Source organism: Rhopilema esculentum, unplaced genomic scaffold (genome assembly GCF_057945365.1).
Source record: "Rhopilema esculentum isolate cy_ngs unplaced genomic scaffold, ASM5794536v1 HiC_scaffold_23, whole genome shotgun sequence".
Lineage (NCBI taxonomy): Eukaryota > Metazoa > Cnidaria > Scyphozoa > Rhizostomeae > Rhizostomatidae > Rhopilema > Rhopilema esculentum.
The window spans coordinates 297,207-325,000 of NW_028300834.1; the positions used below are offsets into that span (position 1 = coordinate 297,207).

At 35.8% G+C, this 27,794-nt stretch overlaps 2 protein-coding genes across 2 annotated transcripts; one reads left to right on the forward strand and one right to left on the reverse strand.

Moving 5' to 3' along the window:
• Positions 1–6,233: 6,233 nt before the first annotated feature.
• On the reverse strand, positions 6,234–11,141 carry LOC135691273 (uncharacterized). Its single transcript, XM_065209088.2, has 4 exons — positions 10,992–11,141; positions 9,041–9,132; positions 7,831–8,199; positions 6,234–7,488 (listed from the first exon to the last, which is right to left on the reverse strand). Exons 2-4 carry the CDS (start codon positions 9,087–9,089, stop codon positions 7,316–7,318), a joined length of 591 nt encoding a protein of 196 aa, XP_065065160.2. The 5' UTR covers positions 9,090–9,132; positions 10,992–11,141; the 3' UTR covers positions 6,234–7,315.
• LOC148957499 (CCR4-NOT transcription complex subunit 10-like) lies at positions 11,085–27,596 on the forward strand. Its single transcript, XM_089115198.1, has 17 exons — positions 11,085–11,235; positions 14,489–14,761; positions 15,568–15,657; positions 16,130–16,193; positions 18,186–18,247; positions 18,641–18,820; positions 19,581–19,664; positions 20,150–20,405; positions 20,723–20,925; positions 21,536–21,657; positions 22,091–22,255; positions 22,919–22,999; positions 24,028–24,141; positions 24,831–24,967; positions 25,233–25,354; positions 26,502–26,577; positions 27,202–27,596. The coding sequence occupies exons 2-17, from the start codon at positions 14,519–14,521 to the stop codon at positions 27,507–27,509; spliced, it is 2,307 nt and encodes a 768-aa protein (XP_088971324.1). The 5' UTR covers positions 11,085–11,235; positions 14,489–14,518; the 3' UTR covers positions 27,510–27,596.
• Positions 27,597–27,794: the final 198 nt, after the last annotated feature.

A 27,794-nucleotide genomic window follows, 5' to 3' on the forward strand; every position in this document is an offset into this window, starting at 1 on the left:
TCTACTTGTGAGCTGAGAAACATTGCTGCAAGGGAGTGGGGGAATTCAATCGAAGCTATTTCCGAGAGATATATTGTTTATTAACTGCTACAGGGATCACTTGCGTGTGGCTGAGCAAGGTAATTGTAAACCAAAATTGTAATTGAAAACCAAAGGCCGACCCTTATCGATGAAGAATCCTACCACTACGTTGCTGATCATACCATAACTTGTTGCTGATGGACGAACTTGTACCCTGAAACTTGCTTGTGTATTCAGTATTTCACCAAAACCTCTTGCTCATGGAATTGTACTCTTGAAAATTTCCTGTTTTGTCAAAATCTGTTGCTGATGGATGGAATTTTACATGATGGATGGAAATTGCCTGTCCATTCTATCTGGTTTATTCAATATTACAACCTTACTTGTTGCTGAGAGGGACGAACTTGTACTTTGAAAACTTGCCTGTTTATTCAATATTTCACCAAGACCTGTTGTTGATAGAAAGAATTGTGCTCTTAAAAATTTCTTGTTTAGTCAATATTACAACATAACTTGTTGTGTATAAAATAAAATTCAAATTGCATCTTGCAATTTGCCTGTTATTTAATATTACACCATAACTTGTTGCTGATAAATGAAATGGTACCCTGAAATTTGCCTGCATTCAATATTACACCAACTCTTTTTTTGATAAATGAAATTGTACTCTTATATTTCCTTGTTTATTCAATATTACACCATAACTTTTGTTGATAAATGAAATTGTACCCTTAAATTTGCTTGTTTATTCAATATTACTCTATAACTTTTGTTAATACATGTATGTAATTTGCATTGTACCCTATGCAATGCAAATGTATTGTATCCCTGTAATTTGCCTGTTATTCAATATTACACCATGACCATGGTTTGATGCTGATAATGAAATTGCACTCTGGAACTTGCCTGTTATTGGGTATTTGACTATAATTTGCTGATGGATAGAATTTAGAAATGATTTTTAATCACACTATATATGTAGCTTCCACACAGCCAACCTTCTCAGTGCAGTTTGATTTCCCCAGGGCTTTCGGTTGCCAGGAAAACTATGGGGTTTCTTAAACATGGAAGACCAAAGTTATAGGAAAGCCCTTGATGTTGGGCTTGGACTTAACTTGTTGATGTTTATGGCATGTTACACCTTAAATACAGGGGTCAAAACTTTTTGTATATGCTAAACAGTACTATCCTTGATACATTTGTTTTAGATATGTAAAAATTAAGCTTATAAAATTGAAGCTAAGTATAAAATTCTGAACCAAGAAACAAGCATCCCACAATTCCCTGTATCATAAACAAGGGAGGGCCTACCTATCACTGAGGGCTTATCTTGCCTAATTCATCTTAATTCATCTTAAATCATCAAAAGTCTCAATAATTAATAGTAAGAGAATGGATATTTCTTAGCCCTTGCTGATTTGAATAAGCTGATTTATCAAAAGTTTAGATTTTGAAAAATATTTGTAGATATAATATTCTCTCATCTGCAATGTTTTTCCAGTATGATCAGTAGTGTTTGTTGGGGGTTTTCAAATGCACAATTTTTCAAAAACATTGTCCCAAAGATATTTCCAAAACACAACATTGGAGAATGGGGTGGAAAGAACATTTAGATGTTGAAGTCCTTGACATCATTGATTGCGATCTAAACAAGAGCTATTTGATTCAATATACTAAAAAGGGCGTTACCCCCCTTTTCCGAGCATCTATAGGGTGTGGTTGTGTGTAATTTTCCTGGGGGCTATGCCCCCAGACCCCCATCCCCTTTCTCTCCCATACAAAGCATGACCATTGACTTAAGGCCAGCTTCGCCACTGATGATCCCAGGTCCCCTGAGACGTACACACAATATCAGACGCTCTTTCAGTGTTCCCTCTTTCAAGACTCCTTGCGTAGCGCACGAATTCAATCCCACAACTCTTCCTTCCTCCCTAGATCAAACTCTCCCTACCCCCTTCCTGTTTCCCAGACTCTTAAAACCTGTCTTTATTCAAAATAAAAGTAAATAAACTTTATTTTTCCTCTCTCGCTTCCTAATCCTTTCTCCCTTCCCCTTATTAGGGTCTAGCTATATGCTGATGAGCCTTTCCCTAACAAAAAAAAGGCTGATGGGAGCGGGAGAAGGGCTAAAGCCCCTTGATAATTCCCAAATGGTTGTTTCCTTTTTAACAGAGTACTGAAAGGAAAGCACCAGAACGGACAGTACCAATATGAATTTTTTTCTACTACAGTCAAATTTTATTACCAAAACAAGAACACATTTTACCTGTGATCAAACCATGAAACGGTGACATTTTTGAAGCAGCAGCCAGGTGGCACACCAACTACGACGAGAAACATCGGTCAAGAAACCGCCTCCTTTATCCATGCCTGCAGAACAATACAGTCATTCAGTATGTTTCTTGCTAACTACATACTACTAAAATCGCTATTGATCATAACGCCTCGGTTAACTTCTACAGTAAAACCGTTTCACAATAACAGGGGGTTTAGAATATAAGTTTCTGCTCTTCTTTTTTGGAATTTGAGGGAGTTTTCTTGATGAACTAATTCGCGTTATTGTCAAATTTTTGGGATTTCCTTAAAAAGCGTAAAGAAGGCATCAAGAGCAAATTAATAGCTCTAGAAAGTAATTTAGTTGGTTTGATCTTGTTAAACATATAAATTTTCTGCTTAGTTTTCGTAGCGACAGTCAAAAACTGTTCCACGTTATATATTTACCAGGGTAACAGGCCTCATTAGATATTTCAGACAAGACTACCAATTATGAATATATTATTTAAAATCTAATCGCTTTCCAAATAACATAACTAAATGACGTTCGGATCATCAGGGACGTAAGAGCTGGGGATGCACCAGGGACACTCCCCCACCCCCAACTTTTTTTAAAAAGCCCTTTTCTAAGAAGTAACCTCTTTGAAATAGTGCCTCCTTTTCATAATATGGTGCCCCTTCTAGCATATGCCTTTGGAATTCTTCCGACGTCTTTGTAGCTGCTCGCCCCCCCCCCCTCTTTCAAGATCGCGTGTTAGTTCACGATTAAAGACGCAAGGTAAAGGGATCATATTAACCTTAGCGGTCCAGGCTCGATGTTCTTTGTTTTCTTGATCGTATAAATCCAAATGCAGCTGTAATAAAGGTCACGCTTTGCAGGTATATGGTGACAAGGTATCATACATATCATACAACCTGGTGTAGATCAACATTTTGTGTGGCCATTGCTGCAAACTGATTGATAGAAATAATACTATTCACATTTTTCTTGGTAACTTTACCTGATGCCGAGTTAAATGAAAAGTACACCTTTACTTGCTACAAGTCTTCGTTCTGAGTTCTTCCAAGAGCCAGGGCTGACTGTCAGAAAGACTGTCGTAAGCAGTGGCGAAGCCAAAGGTCGTGCCTGTCGTGCCCGGCACGACCATAAACTTCCAAAAGTAAGGTTTTCACATATTGGCAAAAAATTATTTTGCTCCGCGAAAAATTTTCAAATATAGACAAAAATTAGTCGTATAATCGACAAATCGATCAAGCTTATCCCACAGACATAAGTGAATTCTACTCGAATCGCCCAGGGCCCCTGGAATTATTTCAGGAGCGGAGTAGAAATCCACAGGGTTTCATATTGGTCATGCCCAAAATCTGGTACCTTGTGATTTGGTCGTGCCCAACAATAGAAGCTTCAATTGGACAGCCTATGTTTGGTCGTGCCCAACAATAGAGAAAAACAATGCTAGTCGTGCCCTCAGAAATGAGCACGACCTCGTCATAATAATAATAATAATTAAGGTACGATTTCCAGCGTTTGATTGGCTGCAGCTGGAGGAAATCAATCACGAGGTCGTGCCCGTTTCTGAAGGCAAGACTATCTGCACCCTGTTGGGGCCTACTTGTCAATACTGCAGGCGTTTGTGGATGTTGGTGTGATATCAGGGTGATTTAAATGGTGCATGTAAATGTTCCAGTCCAATAAACCGTTGTAATTTATCAGGAAACTGGTTAACGACTGTGGAGAGATTGTTTCATAGTTATTTTGACTCAGCCTATACGGAATCAATCCAATGGATCTCTTTGGTAGGCGAACAAGTTCTCATTCACCTAAACAGAATCAAGATCTTCAAATGTGCAAGATGCTATGCTATCTTATCTAGAAAATGGACAATAATTTGAATATTATCTGGATGTTTTTAACGTGATCAGAATGGAAAATATGGCAGTTTTTCGCTCGGATTTGTACCAGAGAGACGCATACTGAACGGGATAAACTCAATCAATCAATCAATAAAATAATCAATAATTATTTTGACAACAGTATACTTAGGTGTTCAAGACGAAAGTATTATGAACATTTGGGGCAAAATGTACATAAATATCTATTCATTTTACATTAGTTACGAGGTGTTTGATGTATTTTTGGACTAGAATCTTCCCAGTAGAAAGTTCTGAATTTTGAAAGTATTTATAGTAGAAAACCTCTTTGCAAATTAGCTCTACTGGAGTTTTACCCTCCTTAAAACACGTGAAAGGGAAAAATGAAAAAGCATTGATCAACCTGTTGATGATTTTGTTTATGTTTCTGATGATATGTTTTCAAGCTCAGCCTAGTGATTTTCTGATTTTTTCCCCTGCTTTCCATGTAATTTGGTTGTGTGCAGTTTCCTTGGGTGTGCATATATTTTCCTTAATATAGGTAACTTTCTCCATGAATTAGTCAGTTTGTCTTAAATAAGCAGGGTGATATAATCTTTAAGCTATTACACATACCCCCCTTAATTGTTTGCTCGAGAAACACTGTTGTCTGCAAATAACTCTCAGGCTCATGATTATTCTGTATTAAATTTGTGACCCCAGTCATCTGATCTCAGTATTTCCACCTAGCTGGACACTGAAGAAATTTATTGAACATTCTTCATTTGTGTATGCTGTCCTGTTTATTCATAAATTGTCATGATCTGTTTTTCAATGATTAATTTAATGCTGCTTTTCAATTGGAATTTTATTCAAACCTTATAATGGTTATTTCATCTTATACAACTTTCAAATATTGTCATACATGGTGTAGTTTATCATTATCATTTAAGGCATAACCTTAAATTAAGTATCTAATTGATTGGTGAATCTCTGTGAGTGGTTTGGTTCAGCTTAACAAAGTGGCTACCTACAAATCTTTATGCAACAAACCTGATGAAAAAACAGGTATCAAGGATTTTAAAGAAAGATTGCCTTCATTCTGCCACTCACTATTTAGTGCTTTTTAACTGTGGCTAGATCAATAATGCTGCATGACAGTACTGTCTTCAGCAGATATTCTAATATTTCTGTTTCATCTGTTTCATTTGTCATCTAATTCTTGATACATGCCTTGCACTTCACAGTCAAGTTGGCCTTTAAAGCCAAACTTTTGCCTCTTTTTTGAATGAAATTCTAAATTTTATGTGTGCAAAACAAATAGTGCTTGCAATTATTATACATTTGAAATCTGAGTCCACAGGTGTATATTTTGGTCCCATTGTTGCAATAATTTGATAAAATTTTAGAAAAAGTTTTTTGTTCAAGCTTTATTATCCTGTGAACTGATATTTGGGTAAATAATACCAAAAATAAAAAAAAGTTGCCAGGAACCTCCATCACACTTTGGAAAGAAAATGAATTTTGAGTATCAGCCAGAGGCAGGGGAGACACAAAAGCAGCTTTTATACTTTTAAATTTAGTTTGTTTCTGCCGTGTCAGAAAAATAATGCAGTGCCATGCAATTGCTATATAAGCTCCTTAGATCACTGAAATATTTTTTTGGATAATATTGCGGAGGCGCATTTCTGTTGCGCAGTGGCCAATGGGCACGACCATCCATGGGAGTCCAGCTTCGCCACTGGTCGTAAGTGATCCGATACCGTGTAAATGGGGTCTTGGGTATCTCGGGCAGCGAACCAACTCATCTAAGCTGTTGTGTAGCAAATGCAGCAATCTTAGCATATGAGTTAAGCAAACAAAATGAATTTTAACTTCCACTTGATAGTTCTTGCAAGCAGATAGCAAGAACTTTCGACTACTGCCTCCTCTAATTACAAACAGAATAAAAGTTTCAAGCAATCTTCAGTTGAATCTGTTATGATCGTTTGAGGTCTTCGTGGGATGTGAAAACAGATTTTGTGTCATATATTGAGTCAAGACACACACACGTCTGTGTATAGAAGACGGACAGAAAAACAACACACTTCAACTACACAAAATTAAAATAATAAAAGAAACGATTTAAAACTGATTTGCTAATGCAAACCATGAAAACGTGACAATGATGCTATCAAATAAAATTATATGTCACCGGTCCTTTAAAATAAAATTCGGAATATTTCAAATAAAGAACAGTTTGTCCGTCAACAAAAATCAAATGCAGGAATGCTGTGACATTCATTGTATTTTTATGTAATTTGTACAGTTAGATAGACGCGTTCGATCTGCTAATATTAAATATTTAATTGGCAATTTTGCAAAGTAGCTTATTAATGTTTCAAATTAATGCTTCATTTCAGGACATTTTAAACTTATATAATATAAAAGAAAGTTTGCGATAGCCAACCGTTAAAATGTGAAAAGCAAGCGTACATAAATAAACTATACTGAAAGAAGGAAGCGTTCTTCAATTAAGCGCAATTAATAGATTGCTGATATCGACTGGGGTGGACTGCTAAATACATTCAATACCGGGGATGTGCCAGCCAAATTTGGGTTGAAAATTCTGGGGCAGAATTACATGTTTTGTCTCTATTTTTCCGGCACAGGTATGCCCATTGAAGGACAGGTCAAATAAGGCCAAATAAGGTCAAATTTGTCATGAACATGAAAGTGTTTCCTAATTCAAAGAGCTGTCGAAAGAAGATTAACTTTCCATATCAATTCACAAAATGCGTTATTAGTAAAATTGTTTTTAGGCGATCCGTCAGTTTCCTGTAAATCTTGAAAGGTTTCATGTTTTCAAACTTCACCCCAGGACAAGGTCAGAAAATGTTTTCTGGCAGGCACTTCCACATCATTTCTCTTCAAGGTAGACCCTCAGGTGATATCCCCATTATATCAATTCCGTTTCTTCTAAACTGTCTAAAGTGATACACTATCAACAGTAATCTAAAACAGTCACGTAGAATGGCATTTAAAATCTCTTAGTCATACGCTAGAGCAGCAACATTAAAACCCAACACTATGCTATTTCTATCTTGATGCTTCAATTATTTGTGCTAAAATACTCAGCTATCTTTAAACCAAATGGTGAATGATGTAAAATATAAGACTTTTATAAACTTTATATAAGACGTGAAAGTGCTGGATCGTTGTATTCCTTGGCAATGCGACATTGCCTGCAAAGCAAGAAAATAAAAATCAACGTTGTGAAGCCAAACATGACAGCGAACACCCCGGCTGCCCACAGCCGTCTCTTTAAGGCTTTGCATTCCTCACCACATTTGATTACAACAACTGAAAAATAATAGATTTCCATTAGTGAATTAAACAAAGACACGACAAAACAACATGATGAAAATAATATACTAAAAAACAATCACTACATAGAGTGTTCCAATTGACTTCAAACATTCTCATTATCTCCGCTTCTATGCGCAAGATATGTGGACATAAATGTGGTTGAAAGTATATATAAAGGCTAGCTTTAAAGTATGCATATTATAAGATTAAAAATACATCAGCTAAATATCAGCTAGACTTAATTCTCATTTACCAAAATAAATGAAATAAAAGATAAAAGAGAAAGAGCAGCATTGATGGCATGCCCTGCTTTCAAAAACAGATAATATAACAGACCTTGCTCTGGAGTAACTCTTGAGCTCGGTGTTGGCTTGAAAGACGATGTTGATACAATTTTAGTGCTTGCTGCTTGGGAGAAGGAAGATTCGGGAACTGGTTCTGAATATGATATTTCATGTGAAGAAGGGCTTGGCTCAACTGTAGAGGACTCTGCCATAGATGAGTTGCTTATTGTTGGTGATGCTGAGGGAACTGGGGACGGGTCAAAGCTGGAAGATGGCACTACAAGCTCAGAGCTGGATGATAGTATGGTCCAACTTGGTAAAGGAGATACAGAGAAGGTTGATGAAGCAGTTGGATTCACTGATGTATGCAGGGTGTTTTGAGGAGGTACTTGCGTAGTTGTTGAATTTTTTGCAGCAGCTCCTAAAAGCAAAATGATACAGGTCAAATAGGATATGTATCCAAAACAGTTAAATAGAGAGTCCTCTGTAAAAATTTCAAACCACTAATTCAAAAAGTCTGATGCAAAAAGCTGATTTGATTTCTCATCTGATTGGCTTTCAGCCAACTTTCAAATGATTAATGAGATTGAACAAAAACGAACTCTGTCTAAACCAGGTGCAAATTGGCTAGGAGGCAATATTTGCAAGTACCTTCCCAGCATTGAGATATTAAAACAATTAGGATTCTTCAGAAAAAAATTGAAACATTTTGAGGTATTGGAGAATTCTGTCACAAACTCATACTTTTTGGCAAGCCTTAAAAAGGTTAGACCCTTTGTCCTTATGTAGTTAGATTACAAAACAAAGAGGGCACCATGGTAGTTCAAATCCTAGGACTTGGAGATTTCAGGATAATCAGGACTCTTCCATAGTGTAGAGAGGTAAAGATCTTGAGGTTCTTGCAATTATGAGACTAATTATTGTAGAAAAATTCCTTAAAATTTTATCAAATTTGAAAGCGGCATACCAGATAGATCAAATTAAGGGCTTAAACTAAGTCATTAGAAAGGGGGGTCATTCTTTTCAATGATCCCTCTATCTATGCATTGAATCATCTAATGAAGTATGACTTTGTTTTAAAGATTTAAGTGTCATTGTTTTGTCAGAACCAATCGATGTCTTCAAATAAATGTATACAAGCCAAGATATAGCTGACATTTAGAATGACCTTTCCAAATATTGTGTTGGGTGTTGTTGGTGTTCTCTACAGTAAAGCACAAGAAAATAACTGCCATGGCAAGTTCACTCTTCATGCTACTTACCACTTATCTGCAGAAAAACCAAAATGCCAATCAAGCAGAACTGTGCCATCTTTGTAAATTGTATGTCTTCTAACCAGTTCAGAAAGAACAATGTAAAAATATGTGATAAGAACGAATGCAAATTTTATAAACTTATATTGTTTATTTTAAATGTTTATTTTATTAGGGTTAACAAAAGCAAAGAAATGACCCAAAATCATTGATGTTTCCAGTCTAGGGGTTTAGTTTGTTAACTCATAATGCATATACTATGTAGAAAAATAAGATATGTCTATGTAGAAAATTTAAATTTCAAATTTAAATTTGTTTTGTTTCATTAACATAACTCTGCAATAATATATTTTATAAATTAAGATTCTATAACTAATGCTAACTTGAAGCAACGAAAGAGTTACATATCTATACATTGTCTAAAAGACAGAGAAAAACTGGAGAGTTATCAAGCCCAGTGTCCTAAATTGAAAGAAGCTGATGGTGGCAGTACCTGGAGAAATAGGAAGGATGTGAGTTCAAGAATTGTTTTGCATACCATTTATTGTGTCATTTTCATTCATAAATATGAAAAGTATTGATTAAATAATTCTTCTAGATATCCAAAGTAACTGATTAATCATATTTTGATACTAGCTGGGGAGTCTCCTTTTGAGGTTGCTGGAAACTTCCACTGTTCCAAATAGATATGTGTCATCAAAACAAAGCTAATACTAATAAGGGTTCACAGCCAGATATGTTCAAATCCTTTAATGCAAAAGGCTTCCAATTCAAGGGCTTTTTATATATCATAGGGTCTGCCAGTAGTATTGCTTCTGTTTGTTGATTCTGATTTTGAAAGATACATCTGGACAAAATGTGTGTTTTGCAGCCCTTGACTGTGCCATATCTGTTTCAATTTCATTTCGCTACCATTCTGAGGTTTATCCTTGAACAACAAGTTTTGTAGTTGGGTTTAACTGATAAGGAAAATGAAAGTGAAACTTTTAAAAACATAAACAATTTTCCTCTTTTTTAAATTATCCATTAAGTCATGGAAAACAGGCATCTTCTTTTGTTTGGGGTCATGTGCTTCTTGCATCATCACCCTGGCCTCAAGCAGGGCATACTGAAAAAGCCAGACCCTAAGACCTCAAGACCCAGGATCCTTAAGTACTAACATTAACAAGGACCCTTAACGCCAGAGGGGTCTTCACCCTGATAAGACATTGATCACAGTTGACTGTCATCATTGCACTGTGAGGACACATCAACTGTCAAATGCACATTGTCTGGTTTTTACAGTGTGCTTTTAAGCAGTCAGTGGTCACAACTAGTCATATATGAGACTTGTTTCATAAAAGTTGCTTTACAATTGCATGTGATCAATTTTAGGTCAATCGTTAAAACTGCAGCCTAAGGGTCATGACTTGGTGCATCTGTAGCTCAAACCCCCTCCTTCGTCACAACTCAGTAACAGAAATATGAAGCCAATGTCGTAGATACAGTATATTTTCTTGCTTGTAAATCACATAGCTATGATAATACTAAAATGTTTTACGAGCATTTCTGTGTTCAGTCTGGATAAGTGGATATTCTCGCCGAGTTTTCTAATTAGTGGATATTCGAGCTAAGCTTTCACAACTGAAATCTTACAAGTTGTTGAAATTTTACAAGTTGCTGTATTTTACAGGTTGTTGACATTCTTTAGCAAGTGGTGGACTCTTGTCATGAAACATATTCCGTATTTATTTCGTCTCTCGTGAATATGCCTTGTTTCAAACACGTTTTATTACGGGTGATGACATCATCAAACTGTGCGGAAAAACAAACTAGGTACAGAATAAAGAGTGACAAACAGGCGGGCATTGTTTTCAATTAAACTAAAAAGCAATGTAGTAAAAGTTCCTTTAATAAAAACTGCAAACTTAAATATCTCTAAATGCCAAACAAAACGACAAATTTCGATTAATGCGCTTACCTGTTGTATTTCAATCCGCTGAAGACGCGATGACGCACCTTCCTCTTTTCGTGGAAGTAGAATCCAAATGGAAAATGCAGAGCATCACGGGATAGCAATAGATTGTAAACGAGGCTTGATGGCCTAAATGGTGTTGTGGTGATGTGGTTCGCGTGTAAATTTATATGGAGAATGATTGGTTTTCAGAAAAATCTGAAGTCATAATAACTCATGAGAATTGACCCCAAACAATGATTTGTTAAAGGTATATTTTTTATCTTTGAATCTTTGGCGTCATGTTCACACGGGGTTTTGTTGAAGAACATGTATTTTAAAGTAGGTAGTCTTAAACGTAGATATTTTCCTTTGAAAACCAGACTTCTGAAATCACATCATTGTTTTTGGATTGAAAATTGTGCCTATACTTTATTTTAAGGCCCTAGCCCTTTTTTCACCCATGTTGCAGACCTGTCAACCTTAAATTTTCAAAACCTGGAGATTTTAGATCTTTCCTGAAGAAAAACAGGGAGATTTGGTCAAAAACAGGGAGATCACAGTAATTCGTTAAGGGAATAAATATACCTGATAAAATGTTGTGCTTTGGCAAACAGTTTATGACATAGTGATCATGAGCAGTATCTTCATAATAACTTTTAGTGCTTTTTCGTTAATCAGTAAGCACTAACAAAAAATTGTTGTCATGTGGAAAGTCAATGTGACCATTATATCTTAATTATACCTCTGTAAAAAACAGAAAACATACACAATGGACCTGTCTTTGAAGCATAAGATGCGTGATTTTCGGTGAAGTATCTTCCTAGACATTCTACTATTACATCTTTAAAACAGGGAGAAAAATTTAAAAAACCGGGAGACCGGGAGAAAGCAGTCAAAGCCGGGAGTCTCCCGGCAGAACCGGGAGGGTTGACGGGTCTGATGTTGTTGAGGAGGGCTGTGCCCCAGCCTTCAGTTGTTTTTCCAGTAATTTTTTCTCTGTGTGCAGACTGGAAACTTTTGTTTCTTGCGTGGGCAAGTTCACATGCCTGACCGCACGGCTGCGCGCCTGAAATTACGAACTTTTTAAGAAATTTGTATTGTTATTAGTGTGAAATGTATTTAAAGTGCGCAGATGGAAAATTTGAATGCGCGGGCAATATATCGCGGGCTCACGACAAAGTTTCCAGTCTGACTGTGTGACTTAACTCTTCTAATGTATAACAAATGAAAGCTTTGCCAAGTAATGCCTGCTTTCATTTGGATCTGAGACTTGAACAATGGCGTAGCATCCATGTATGCTACGCTTGCAACACAAGCATAAAAAATTCTAGACAAATTCTTAAATTCTTGCAACATTTTTACCGGTAATAAGTATGTTTAATGTTAAAGTCATTGAATAACATATTCTGCAATAAATGACCTCCAGCCTAAACATGCCTATTGGTTATTTTTCCAAGAAAGCAGATTGCTACAAAATTGTGATATTTGAGTATCTGAGATACTGAAGCCCCTCCACATCACTCTTTTTGCCTGTCTATTTTTTTCATCGATGATAAAAAGAAACATGTGATGCTCCAGTGCAGCTTCAGTGCTGCTCATGTACAGCTTCTGAAAGAAGTTAGAATTTTCCGGACTGGAGCTTGCGGTCAGCCTGAGCGCAAGCTTTCCCAAATATTTTATAGTCCTCAACATTTCCAGCCTCTATAAGCTACTTTTTGCAAATATTTTTTGCGTGATATATTATTTCAGATCTTATCATTTTGCTTTTTTGACTTTTTGTGACTATGAAAAAGAGAAAAATTTTTGGCATAGTCTATTTGTCATGATCTGCATTCCGTCATTCAAGTCATGAGGCTTGCCAGTATAGTCAGATTTTATGGACCAGAGCATGCAGTAGACCCAAGCGCAAGCTTTCTGAAACTTTACACATGAAAGCATCTTCAATGCTAACAACTCTAACAGCTCAGAATTTTCACTTTTGTCAACTATGAGAGTAGAAAATGAGCAGAAACTTGTGCTCCTGTCTGCTTATAGGCTCTCCTGTGAGTTAACAATTTTGCAATGTGGAGAGTTCCTCCATGCCGGAATCCCCAGATGCATTAAAGCATCAAAAACGTCCCACAAAATCCTTTTCTATGTGATCTTGCTTTTAAATTCTTACATTTAGATGGTACCTTCCTTGACAAAAATGATGGCTTACAGGGTGGGACACTTCATACAAATTATTTTGCTGGCCATGCCTGTTATTTCTAGAGAAAAAATGAACATAAAGTACCACAGGATTCTCAAACCTGAGCATATTTTCGAAATCAAAATCTATAATCAAGATTACCTTGAATTACCGCTTGTATCTATAAAAAGCTGAAATTACAATTTTATTTATTCAACATAAACTTATATGATATGTTACCACATGCCTAACTTCTTCACTCACACTACATCACTAGACTTGAAATATATGACAAATGATACAGGGAGACTATGTCAGGTATCATCACAAACAGAACTTGAACAAAAATAAAAACATAAGCTTTGAAATTGGTCAAAAGTCAAGAACAAATTAAGAACTAGTAAAGGCTGAGCTACAGTAAAATGTAATTTAGAACCATGTTTTGTAACCCCTTTAAACAATTTCCTTAATAGTAATACCCATAAAAAATTTCATCTTATAAAGGAGGAGTTTTTATACCATCCAGTGTTGCTTTTTCAGTAAATTTACAAACTTGTTGACAAATAAAGGACACAATATAGAATGTCTCACTCACTTTATTAGTCTTTGTTATATGAGGCTTATGATTGCACATGCACACCTCCACACAGGCCCAGATACAAAACAAAGAACTTGCCATAAAAATTTCTTGAAAATTGCTTGTTTCAAAGATTTCTGAAGCAGCAGACAAATTCAAGGCAGATCTGTAGTTTTTGAAGGTGCTGTTAGAGTATTCACGTTAGTTAGAGAGTTAGATTATTTAGCAACGGCTTTAAAAAGTAATTAACCAAGGGGTTGCCAAGGGGGTGTCAAGGGGTTGCAAAGGGGGAGTAATCTGCAATCAACACCTGATACTTTATTAACTGTCAAAACTCAGCGATTTCAAAGCAGTACCCAGTTCTTGACAACAGGAATGAGTAACAACCAATTAAAAAGTGGTTCGCATTGGACATGCAAAGTAATCAAGACATGCAAAACGCTGCACACAGCCCATTTTCATATTACAAAGATTGCTTTATTGGCAAATGAAGCCTCATCAACCCCTCTCCCCCCCCACCCCCTAGACCACACTAGCTTGTAACTGCACTGCTTACACCCTAACAAGTTAGGAACAAATTAAAAACAATACAGCCTGAACTTCAATTTGCTGGTTTTTTAAAAAAGAGTGTGAATGGCAGAATGACAAAGAGGGGAATGCATTTTATGAATGCCCTTTCAGAATGGATTATGTTGCTATGGAAGTGCCACAAATTATTGGCGAAAACCATTCAACATTAAGAGGCTTAAACTTTAACTATCAAATCTCCAACAGGTGAACAAAGACCCCATCAATGGTTTTAAAATGTCCGATCAGGCAAGGGACAACACAGCTGACAGTGAGCAAGAGAAGCAACTCTCACACCAAGCATTGAATGAATTCAAGAATTCAAAATTTGATGAATGTCTTGGGTTTCTCAAAAAGCTTGGTGAACTGAGGCCAAATGATTCCAGAATTTTGTTAAACAAAGCTATCACAGAATTCTATCAGTCAAACTGTTGTAAGACAGATGAGTTGAGGAAACAAATAGGAGTTGTAAAAAAGCAGGTATGGTAACATGAATTATTATGTAAATGATTATAAACATGAATTAATTGAAACAAAGGAGACCTACCTTCTCGTAAAGAAGTTTCTACACATTTGGTGTACTACCTGCAGTGATTAGTATATTGGGGGCAATTTCCCGTCCAATTATATGAATTGATAAATGAAGGAATATGAAGGATTGGCAGATGTTTTTTTATTCCTTTTGTTTCTAAAAATGTGATAATTTGAAAGGAATTTGAAACTGAAATGTCAGTGATGAATAAATAAAATATTATGTAATGTGTTAAAGGGCTAAACATTATGATTTCCTTATAATGATGGTTACATAATGTTTTCATATAATAAAATCATATTATGAAGTCATAAAACGAAGTCATATTGTAAATGTCAGCTTAGCAGCTCTTGACCTACAGTTTCTGAATTTTCTTCCCTTTAATGTCCTGTTTCTTACAAGCTTTATAAATTTTTGCACTATACGAATTAACAAGGTCTTAAAAAACTGAAAATTTGAGAGGTTTTTGAAGTGATTGTATGTGAGCCATGATAGTCTTTTCAGTAGGCTATTTGAAGATAAGCTTTCTCAGAAATGCCAGCTGGAAGTGAAACGTGTAAACTTGTCCTATGACAGTGTGGGTAGTGTCATTGTTAGTTTATTAGTTAAAAACAAAAACTTCTAACATAATCTTAGCTGCAATTTTATAAGGTTGTTTTAAGAACAACCCCATAAACTGCAACACAACCTTTGGGATGAAGATTATTCTTATTGCCTATTTTTGAATTTAAAAATTATGTTTTGTTTCCTATAGCTATCTCAAGCAGCTGGAGGCACAAGTGATGAGTTGGAGAACCTATCACTGTGTTTCCTTTTGTACAATGAGGGAATAATTCACTACCATGTAGGTTAATTTCTAGTAGTACTATTGTACCAAAGGAGGAGTTCCATATTTGGAACTACACATTGAAGACTTGATTTTTTCCATAAATTTTTCATTATTTCCGGCATAACCAATAAAGTTTCAAGTCCTCTTCCCTGCTTACCTTTCATGTTTTAATCCAAATCCTTATCCAATATATATTGGCCAAGTTTTACTTTTCATGTTACTACACTGAAGAATGTTAATAGCTCAGAAAAATCTGAATGAAACAAAGCTTAAATACTGGATACTAATTGTATTTCACACAAACTTTTTATTTTCTCTTTCTCAATTTAAGAGTCCATCCTGTCTTATATCTTAGGATACATTAATTATAATTGCTGTATACAAATACAATAATTCAAGAATGAATAATTAACAGAAATTCTACCTGTCATGACTGGAAAGATTTGTTCAAGGTGTTTGGTTGATGTCATCATACTTATTTTTCTAGCTCAAACAGCCAAAGACTGCAATTAATATAATTGAGAAACTATTCAAAATTATAGAACCTTTAGGTAGGTTCCTATTTTGAGTTTGTTTGGCTCTCTTCAGTTCTGTCAGGGTTTATAAATTTAGTTCACTCTTTCATGACACATAAAGGATCATAATCACAGTCCTGGTAATATGAAATTAGTTGGAATGCTGGTAATCCCATGCCTTGAAAAGTTTAGGTGTGTAATACACCAATTCGACTTACGGCCTCGTTTTGAAAAATTCTTCGAATTCTTTTGTACAAAATTCTCGACCTCAGATTCGGATTGACAGCAATGATTTTAGTCTACTTGTGAGTTTTCATTATGATATTGCTCACGATATTGATTTTATGACGACATAAAGATGAAAATTTTATAAAGGATTTGACCGTGATTGGCAACTAGGGGGGTAAAGTTTCCCCCCTAAACGATTTTTGCGGTAAAATCCCTTACAGGTTTTCAAACTTCATTTCTCTGTAAAATCTAAAATACAAGTTTAAAACAATATGAAAAATGGTATCCCGCCTAAAATTATGACGATAAAACCAAATCTGAGCTTAGAAAAGTCGTATAACCAAGTTTGGAGAAATTTCCAAAACGAGGTCGTAAGTCGAATTGGTGTATTGCGTGCAATTGTGTGTGCTCCACAAAACAGAGACCTTCATGATTTTTTACGAAGATCTGATGTAGCCACTGAAATGTATAACATGTGTATTTCAAGGCTGTATCACTGTTTGAAAATGTGTATGAGGTTTTTAGAAACCAAACAATTGTTACAGGATTATAGAAGAAGTTTTCTGTTTTTGTATGAGAACAGATTTGAATCGATCTGTTTTAAATTTTGTTTTGCGATTGAAACTCTCAAAAATTGAGTTATTGGATCCCAGTTCAAAGTAAAGTCATTCAAAATAGAGTCAGTGAAATTGGGAAACATATATATTGGGAACAGAAAAAATATTTATGGTCATATGTATTAGGTACAGCAAAAACAGAGGCATTCAAAATGGAGTCATTCATTCTCAGTTTCAAAAAGAGCTTGAACCAATGATATGAGAATGAATAAACATGCAATATTGAATCACTTTTATTTTCATTTGACCAAAACAGAGTGGACTGGAGTATTGGAAACGGTTCAATAAAAATGAAAATAGAGGCATACGAAGCAGAGTGATGGAAAAGTGCTTCAGAGGGTGATTATGCCCCCCTCCTTAAATGCTTCCAAGATAACTCACACAAAAGAAATTAAAAAACTACTGTAGGGAAAATTTACAAGATTTGAATGCAAAAAAAGTGAAAAAAGGAATTGTCAGTAAAAATGTGGTGCTGAGTGTGCAATTAAAAGCATGTCTGGGAAATTTCAGGCATCTGTGGAAGTGTGTGCCTGTGTTGGCACACATAAAATTACTAGGACTGTTATCATTTATTTTTCAAAATTGTAGTTTTACAAGATAACAAACTAATTCTCTTTGTTGCACTGCTAACACCATATCTATCTGCATATTAATTCACCAGGCATATGTAACTCAGGCATGTGGCAACTATACATTGTATCGTTTGCTACCTAGCTTCCGAAGGTAGTTTTAGGACATCAAGCAGTGTCTTGGTCCTTCCCCTGTAACCACACCTCATGATTTCTACACCCAGAATTACAAAGAGCTGGTGACTCTCCTCACTCTAAGAGAAAGTTTTGTCATGTCAAGAACTCAAACCATGGACTCTTGGGTCTGTAGTCAGCTCCTCTAGCAACTGAGCCATCCTCGCACAAAATTTCAAATTAGTACCTTGCTGAAGGTTATGGTTAAAAAATTATAGAAATGCTGAAAATCTGCACAAAGTATTACAAATCACATCTAAATCCTGTCACTAGTATAGAATGGTCAATCAAAGCCTTGATTAGGCCTAAGAAAAAACCTTTGCAGTTATTTTGGCCATCAATGTTTTGATAATTAGACTCTAATAACTTTTGAATAAATGTTATTATCTATTTTATCAAACTTCACAACTTTATTATAACAGCAATCCTTTTTCTTTTAGATGACCATCTTGCTGTGAAAGTCTGTTTTTTTCTTGTTGAATTGTATCTTTCAACATTCAAGGTGAAATTACCCACTCAGTATCAGTTTTATATCATGTTTTTCATTGATAAACATACACCCCTTGGTTGGGCCCTTTGCCTCTATAGATTAAAAAAGGGTTACTGTAATCCCTTGCTTCATCCTCTAAAATGTTTATTACTGAAATAATTATTTTGCATTTAAGAGTTTATTCTTTCAAGAGTGATGTTGCTTTATTCTATTAGGAGTATGTGGCTCTATCTCCAAATGATAAAGAGCCAAGACACTTTAAATATTCTTGAAATTCACTTGTTACGTGAAAAAATTATGATTTTGAATTATTAAAAAGATTCACAGTTTCTTAATGATTATAACATTAAACTTTAAACAGTTTCAAATCAACAAGTCTGATAATGATTTTCTAATTAATTTCAGACTGATCAAGCAAATGGGATGCTGAAGTATATAGAAGATGTATTGTTTGCTCCAAAAACCTTCAGTCATCTTCAGTCAAATGACAACAAACAGCAAGGTGATAATGAGAACAGCCAGTCAGTTTCTCAATCTACAACCAGCAAAGAAATGCCAGAGGAGTTCAAAATGCATATATATATGGTAATGTTGAACTCCATCTTCTATGAAGATTTTTTTATATGTAGCGTAAATCCTCAAATTCCCCCTATCAAAAAATCCCCCCTTTGAATAAGCCCCACCCCAGAACTACAAATTTTCAATAAGCCCCTGCTCAAATAAGCCCTTTCTTCTACCATAAATCCTTGAATTGGCCTCCCTCGATTTGTTGATTTTTGCCATCTGAGGGGCTAATTCGAGGATTTACAATAATTATTATGCATAATATATAATGTGTCTGTTGCCAGCCACTGAGATTACTAAAAATTACAGTCCTGGACATTTTTTATTATTGAAAAGATCACAGTACCTCTACACTCTCTATAAATTCTTCCACGATATATAAATGAAAGGGGGAAATGATGTCTGCAATCCACCAAGGGAAAAACAGAAACAACATAAATTCAATACTAAAACAGTTGCCTGAGGATCTCATTAATCGTGAAACTCACGATTAATGAGATCCTCAGAGTGGCAACTTAGAATTGTCCTGTTCTATACACAAACAGTTCTTCCTATACAGCATTAAGTATTTATGACAGAACGGTAAAACTGTTATTTATCTGATTCAATGCTATGTGCGTGGGTTAATTTTTCACACCAGCATTCAATATGTCAGTGCTGACATCTCTGCCATTGAAACCAATCAAAAGGCAGATAATCCAACTTTTTCGTATGACAGTATGACAGCAGTTTTGAGATATAATTTAAAATCGAGCTCATTTAGTCATTTTGTTTTCTGTAGGCAAAGGCAAAAATGTATTTAATTAGAAAGGCTTTGAAAGAATGTAAACGTGAGATCAAATCTGTTCTAAACATGAACGCAAATGTAAGTATTGGATTTAATTCTTTTATAAATTAGATAAATTATGTCATATATCATATTTTACTACTTCATATGAGTGTGTCATGTCTAATCACGATCAGCTAAACTTTACTGAGTCAGTAACAAAATTATGGAATAAGCCATCGCATGGGTGGTATTAATAATCCTAGTATATTTCCATACCTTTTTGGTTTTACTGCATACACACATTGATTTGTTGGAGGTAGTTGTGTAATTGACAATGTTATGGTTACGTTAAAAAGACCTCACATCTCGTCAGCATCATATTTATATGATAGTCTTAACTGACACTCCAGTGTAGAGTGTTTCTAGTTTTCAGAAGAGATTAAGAATGGATGTGGTATTCTTATTGGAAAATGTCTCTTTTTCACTATTTTATGGGAGAATGTTTAGGTCTCGATGAATTCATTTTTCTTTTTCCTCTATCAAATCGTAGGTAATGATTGCTGATTTCCCCTTTCTTGTAGAACTCAGATGCATTGTTTCTGAAAAGCAATTATGAATATACTCGAGAAAACTACCCCAAGGCGATCAAATTACTTAACAGTGTGCCATTGCAGACAATAGTGGCAATGCGAGGACAATCTCTTGTCACCCTTTACTACAACAATATGAGTTGTATTCATTTCAAATTGAGGAAATACAACCTTGGCATATTCTACGCCCGAAAAGCGTTGGAGGAAAATATATTAGCGATGAGGAGTCTACCATCAATTGAAAAAAGTATGATTTAATATTTCTCTTGTGCTTCATTGAGAACACATGTGATCTGGTATCCCAGTATTTCACAATGTCTGCAATTTTTTTGCGAGCACAAAGAGCATGTAATTTAACCATGCCTCTTCAAAGCTGCAAGAGATGAAGCAGGCAGTTGCGTTTCTAAAAAATAATTCGTGGTGTGTCATGAGTGAAAACTGTAATGTGGATTTTACCTTGCCTTACGTAGCATTAGACCTGGCCTCTTTTCTCGTTCTTTGCCTGGTATATTTTTTGTAAGAACCAGCAAGGATAGTTTAATTATGTGTAATTCTCCACTTTAGATCATCAGTTATCTGGACGGCCTCTGCAGACATTAGCCATGAACAAGAGAAGTGAGATTATGTACAACATGGGCGTTCAACTGTTATTTGCAGGTAGACCTGTGGCTGCATTCGATTGCTTCATGGAATCAAATGATCTATTCGAGTGTCACCCAAGGTTCTGGCTCAGACTGGCTGAGTCTTGTATCATGGTCCATCAGCAGGTAATCACGGGGAACGTTTATTTAGTTGTATTACAAAAAGAAACCAAGAAGAAACTTTTGCAAAGTTTACTATTCTTTTCAGAGCCATGACCTTTGAAGTTAAGCAAAGATTAAGAAAACAAGATGGAAATGTAACTCTAATTCTAGGCCAAAATTAAATTTCAACTTTATTACCAGAATTCTACCATAGAGTATATAACTTTTATGAATTTTTTTGATACAAAATTTTAAAAATGGCTTTTGATAGACAAAACTTTTTAAACATATTGGAGCTTTTCGTCTGACATTCTTCAGAGAACAAAACGCAAGAATAATGATTAGAATAAAACATTAGAATAATAATTAAGCTATAGAATATGTATACCCAGTTGTTGATCGAAATAGGCCAACCAAAAACTCAACATATAAATATTAAGCAGATATTTGGTCGTTTTTCCACCCAGCAGTTTTAAAGTTGATGCACATGAAAATGGCAAAACCGCCATTCAATTTGCATGTAGACAGTCCATTTTCAACCTTGGACTTTATTGGTAATATTCTCTATAGGCAAGCGGCCCTGATTTGGCAATAAATTTGGATGATACTAAACTTTTTCTTCTATGATCGCCAGTTTCAAAGGGACATTATCAGAAGTCCGGTCAAGAAAAGCAGCTATGTTCGCGGTGTGATAGGAGCTGGCACACACAGAAAGATAGTCTTATCCCCTGTTCACGACGTAAACAAAATTCATAGGTAAATAAACACTACATTTTATAAAATTCAAAGCCAATCATTGCCAAATAAACTAAAAGTTTTTTCTCCTAACAATTTTACATTGAATAATTGACTGCTAACAATCTTGATATGATGATGAAAATCTATCTCCGTTTTTATTGTGTCACCAAATGCTTTCCGTTAGTAGTGCAAAAATTTCTAACAAAAAGAGTTTTGTTGTCAAAAACAAATTTTATTATGCATTCATCTTTAATAGACTTATTACCCCCAATCACTACCAATTTATAGCGTAAAAGTTGGGCGCCATTATCGACTTTTAAAGTTTCCTCTAAATATCTCTGCAGTTATTTTACAAACGAGTCTCCCTGTTTGACTTAGAGAATGTTTACTGCCTATTCAGTTCAAAGATGTGGTTTTTTATAGCAACATTCAATTGAATATTCTGTTTTAGACACGAAAGTCAGTCTTCAGCGATGCCAGCTCCAACAATAGAATTCGGAAGCATTTGTTTATCTAATGCGATGAAACTGCTGCCAAAAGCAACTGACATTGATGATGCCTTTCGGCAGCTAGCAGCATCGATGCAGGAAGCAGAAGGCGCCGAAAAAGAGAAAGAGTAAGTTTTTTTTGTAGCTGCCCAATGGTACCTGAATATTTTTCCTTATTCATTGGCGAGCAGCATGTGTGTTTATGTCTGGAGTGTGGTAAAAATCAGTGGCTCTGATAAGATATCATGCGTTCTTTATAATAATAATTGTAATAATAATAATACTTTATTGAAAGTCATATTGATTTTAGCTTTGCTCAGTACCCTGTCTGCTCAATTTCTTTTATTAAACGTGGTCACTCACTTTTTAACAATTTAATTGGCTTATATTTGCATCTTTTATGATTATGCCTTAAATCTTTTTCGGTTTATTGTAAAGAATGAAGTAACCTATTTTCAAGCATCAAACCAAAGTAGATTAAGGTTAGTGGTAACCCCAGAGCTATGACAATGTCGTCGTTTTAACTTTCTTGTTGTAGAAGGACAAAGAACTGCTGTTATTGAATTGTCTGCGCTATTCCCCGTATTTTTGTCCAATAGCCTGCACAATGACGTCAGCTTACACCAGTTTGGTGTTAAAAGAACGGTTTGATAATTAAAAGTACTGAAGCTTGCCATTCCTCCAGTTTGTGTTTGGTATAGCAACAGCAAAATCAGAATTTACCGGTAAACCACACTTCCCTCTCATGTCTAGAGTAACCCATTAACAGTCTTGTTTGCTCCTCTCCTTAGAAAATCTTTTGCTCTTGGTGCACATTTGGCGAAAGACCTACCAGGCGAACCGATATCTATTCAAGAACTCCACAAAATGAGGTGCTTATTTATCACTCAGTTACATCTTTATTCATTAGGACCTAGCAACACAATGACGGATTTTAAGGGGGCAGCTAGGGGCAGTTGCCCCTCCTTCAACGAGTTGAAGCAAGTCTGGCGCCCCTTCTTTGGAAATTGTGCGCCCCTTTTGAAGAATGGGAATCAGGTGAAAAGTTTTTGGAACCGATAAGTTAATTTGCTTCAAGGATTACCTCAAAGTTATTTTGTTTATTCCGAAAATGGATCTGAAATTGTTGTATACAGCGTACTCTCGTCATCAATTTTTGAAAATTTTTCAGCGCCCCCACTACCAACTGCCTCTCCTTAAAATTTGCTCTGGATCCGCCCCTGTAGCAACATGCTACAATACTGTATACGTTATACATAGGACTTGCGAAAGTTGTTGCAAGCTTGAAAACCCTAGGAAATGTTTAGTTTCCGGTTAGAATAACAGATACAGCACCCTCTCCCCCGAAACATTGTAAGCTGTAGAGTGTAATATTATAACTATATCAAATACGAGTATTTGGTAGAATTAACACTCTGAGATTTATATAAAACAACATTGTTTGAAGGTTAAGAGGGTCCTAGGCATTTGACAAAATTCTGTGCATTACACAATGATTTTCACAGTAGCCGTATGAAAGCGTGTATAAAGTTATTAAATAAATTATGTTCCGGATTTCAAAATACGGTTTTCTATTTGATTAATTAAAAATATCTATTCTATTCTATTAACAATAAACTACTACTATCATTTAGGCCTGTGTTATCTGGGCTGTTTAGACTATTGTTAATATTCAAATGCAAAGAACATTTATTAGCAGTCAAAACACTATTGATTTTTACAGACAAAAAACTAAAAACTTGCCGAGTAACACGCATATGAAAGAACGCGTCTCCCTTTTTATTAACTCGAGAGGTTCGGTAAATGCATTTAAAATACAACAACTATAAACCATCTATACAGGAGTACATTTTTTGTCCCAAGTTTCCCTTCATTTGATTGATGTGCCTTTCTTTTTCAGGCTTTCTGTCATCGCATGTCGTGCCTATATATCGCTCGGTCTTGGTGACCATGTCAAGTCGCTAGATTATGCGAGAGAGCTACTTTCCCAGTCGATGCTGCCGGGGGCCTACAAGTAAGTCGAAGCACTGAACAACGTTGTCCTTTAACGTTTAAAACAAAATGGCTTTAAAAAGCAATCATTTTGAAATATACTAAACTTTTCGTCTGACACTCTTCAGAGTATAATGCGTCAGCATATGGATCAAAAATTCTTAAGCTAGAAAATATCTATAATCAGTTTCGGATCGAAATAGGCCGATCAGAAAGGAGGGCACATAAATGTTAAGATTGCCCAAGCAGTGCCACTTGCTCAGAAAATATTACCAATAGGGCCCAAGGGTAAAACGAAAACCTTCTGTCTACATGAGGTTTTTTCAGTTAAATATGAAAATACTGTTGCTTTGGTTCATGGCATGTATTTCTAAACATACTACCTATAAATCAATGATCCTGCAACCGAAAGACATAATACTGCAAATTATTGTTTATATTCAAAGTTTCAGAATTCTCAAGAATTTTTCCCTGTCGAAAAACCCCCGTAAGAATGTTTGCTGTGTATCTCTTTTGGGTAGCACACAAGAGAGCTTAATAGTGATGATATGATAAAATCCCTTAAGGAACATCTGCAGAGATAAACATGTGGGGGCAGTATTTTACCCCTGTCTTTTACTCGTTTTTTCTGTTGTAAAATAGATCACTTTGACTGTGTCCAAAGCTTTTTGTCTGAGGTTCATAATTGTTTTATTATTGCTTGATTCTTAGATACCTTGGACATTTATATGCAGCCGAATCGTTGATAAAATTAGACAGGATTTCAGAAGCCATCGCAGAATTATCACCGGAAAAGATTACAGACATCTCAACGTCTTTGGAGTCTAACCCAATAGATTCTAAAAAAGGTATACTGACATCCACTACAATTAAATTCAGTTTAAGATGTTTTTTTGCACGGTAAGTCCACCTGTATTTGACCTTTTAGTTTACTCTGGGAAATTTATCCCAGTAGGCCAAGTTAAATATTTTCTTAACAAGTCCTTGATGCTACATTAGTAATGATATTATACAGAGTAATGAGTGATGATACACACTGCTTATTAAGAAAAACTCCAATCAAATTGCGAGCAAGCAGTGAAACATTCTCACTGATTCAGCGTTTCTTTGCAGAGCAAAAGAAAGAATTATTCCCAAACAATGTACAAGAGGCTCGTGCTGTGATGTACATCAATCTGGCATGCGCTTGCAGTCTCCGAAACGAGTTTGACAAAGCAAAGCGAATGCTTCAACAGGTATTTTCAACGTTTCACTTCGCCGAGCTCGCGATCTTTAACCAATATCAAATGTCCTTCCACTTGAGGGATACACTACATAGCCGAGGCCCTTGTCCCGAATCAGGTTGCACTTACTTGATCTTATCTGGCAGCCTGCGCTATTTGTTGGTCGACGTATTGCAATAGTCTAAGGATTAAGATTCTAAGAAGTAAGTTACGCACAATAAGCTGCTTCATCTTTAAAGAAAGCCTGGGAATATTATTCATGAAGGGATTTAGCGAGTCTGCTTGGCACTCGTGTGTGCCACTTTCTTCCGGATCCATCAGAACACTCCTGCCAATTAGTTGAAGTACACATTAAGACCATACATGAACACTATTGACAGCAGTTCTTCGCTGCCAGGAAATCTCAACTACTAAATATTTTCTTAAAATGTCACAGAAAATGGGTGGACAAAACATGAATTAAGAAATTATTTTTCAATCACTGTGTCGCGACACACTTGTGTGCCGTGAAATATTGTTTGGTGTGCCATGTAAACTCTCAAATTTCCCTGAATTGGTCTAAAAAGTGGATCAATCTAACCAGATTTCACACTGGACAGTTCCATGAGAAAGATCTTATATTGTGAATATAGGCAAAAGAGTTCATTTTTTGAATGTTTCTGTTGGATGTGTGCCTCGTGATTTTTTCAAAGAAATGTGCCGTGGATCAAACAATTTTCAAAAACACTGAACTAGCATGCAGCCTAGCCTATGCCCTATGTCAAAGTATTGCTGGTGTGGTTAATAGTAAATGGATTCTTTTACACGTGACCAAAGAAACTTGAGCGACATACTTCTTTCGGTTTCTGACAGTACTCACCCTTGACTTGAAATGTAACCATGATATAATTTCATCCCTCATGCATACTTCGTTTACTTATAAAGGTACTAATATGTCTCTTTTATCAGCATATATTTGAAAAAGTGACATTTTTGTCTCTGCTGTTGACAGGCCTCTATTTGTGCTTAAAAAGCTATTGGTTTTTAGTTTTATCATGACAAAAAGTTCTTAAAACATCTTTTCCTGTTGATAATATGGTTTTGTATATCACAATTGCAACTAGATTTAGTTCACGGTTAAATCTTCAACTGAATAAGCATATTTTTTTTGTCATTGTAGCTTGTGAATTCAAGAATCCCAGATTTCATTTCTACACATGCGATTTTGCTCTCAGCCTACATAGAGCTGCAAACAGGTTTGTACTTGTTGAAAAGTTGTGAACAAATTCAACATTTTTTGGCCCGAGGCCTAATTTTCTAAAAAAATTTGCAAAAAATCGTGATACAAAAATTAATAAGTATATCCGTTATTTGCACACGCGGCTATAGTTTTTCAAATATACGCAAAAAGGATTATTGCAATTCTCTAAGCTTGCGATATTTTATTCGTACTGGTAGAGTAACCATTTTTCACAATAAAACCTACTTTCTAAATGTTTTGGTCACCCTCCCATGACTTGTTAAATTGCTCAAGAATAGGCCTCAAGAGCCCCCATTAGGGCCCGCTGCCTTGTTTATGCTCAATTACGTCAGAGGACACTGAATCGTAAAAAAACATTATGGTCTCACAGGCAGGACCATCTAAGTCTCTTAGTCTCTTTGTCTCTATAGCCTCAACAAGCGGTTAAGAACGAACATATAATTGGTCCACTTTGATGTCATCTAAGGGATTTTTCTCATATAGTCTTTGTCTGAAAATTTTCGTATCTTTTTTCTTTTGTTAACATTGTCTATTGCTTTCACAACTTGAGTAAGAGCTTAAAAAACACGGTATGAACATCCTTGCCAATGCTAAAAAATGCATTCTTCATCTGCTTTAGGAAACATCGGTACGGCTTTGGAAGTTATCAAACGCGGGGAAGTTTTACCTTCCGGTCGACTAGTGGACAGAATCGATGCTGCTCGGCAGACACAACTGCAGCAACAACAACATCAACAACATTTTTACCAAGGCCAGATGATGCAAGGGAGCCAGTACCAAACACATCAAATGCAACCCATACAGCCACCACAACAGATGTCGTCATCGCAACAACGGCCTTTCGCTGCTTTGCAAGGCTACCCGACGTCTGGTCACAGATCTCTTTTTGGTGAAGACTCTCTAGGGTCCTTGCAAAGACCATTTTAACATGTTTTTGCATGTCACACGCTTATTTTTGTATAGAGCTTGACTCATTTGCAAAATAGATGTTATTGATACAAAAAAACTATTTGTTTGTTTCCTTCTGCATACTTGATGTTCGACCAACACGTGGATGACCCCAATTGACACAGCGGCCTTTTCCCACAATTAAGTCACATTTCTTGACAACAAATTGAAGAATCGCTGTTGCAAAGATTCTGCTGCCACGTGGTGAGATAATTTGGCTTTGAAATATTTTTTTGGATGCGATTTTTTTATGAAAATATCACG

Coding starts and splice junctions, on each gene's coding strand:
- LOC135691273 (XM_065209088.2), bottom strand. CDS start 9,089: ATGGCACAGTTCTGCTTGATTGGCATTTTGGTTTTTCTGCAGATAAGT. Junction 8,200..9,040: donor GGTTTTTCTGCAGATAAGTG/GTAAGTAGCATG, acceptor TTTTGCTTTTAG/GAGCTGCTGCAAAAAATTCA. Junction 7,489..7,830: donor AAGAGTTACTCCAGAGCAAG/GTCTGTTATATT, acceptor ATTATTTTTCAG/TTGTTGTAATCAAATGTGGT.
- LOC148957499 (XM_089115198.1), top strand. CDS start 14,519: ATGTCCGATCAGGCAAGGGACAACACAGCTGACAGTGAGCAAGAGAAG. Junction 19,665..20,149: donor TTCTAAACATGAACGCAAAT/GTAAGTATTGGA, acceptor CCTTTCTTGTAG/AACTCAGATGCATTGTTTCT. Junction 20,406..20,722: donor TCTACCATCAATTGAAAAAA/GTATGATTTAAT, acceptor TCTCCACTTTAG/ATCATCAGTTATCTGGACGG.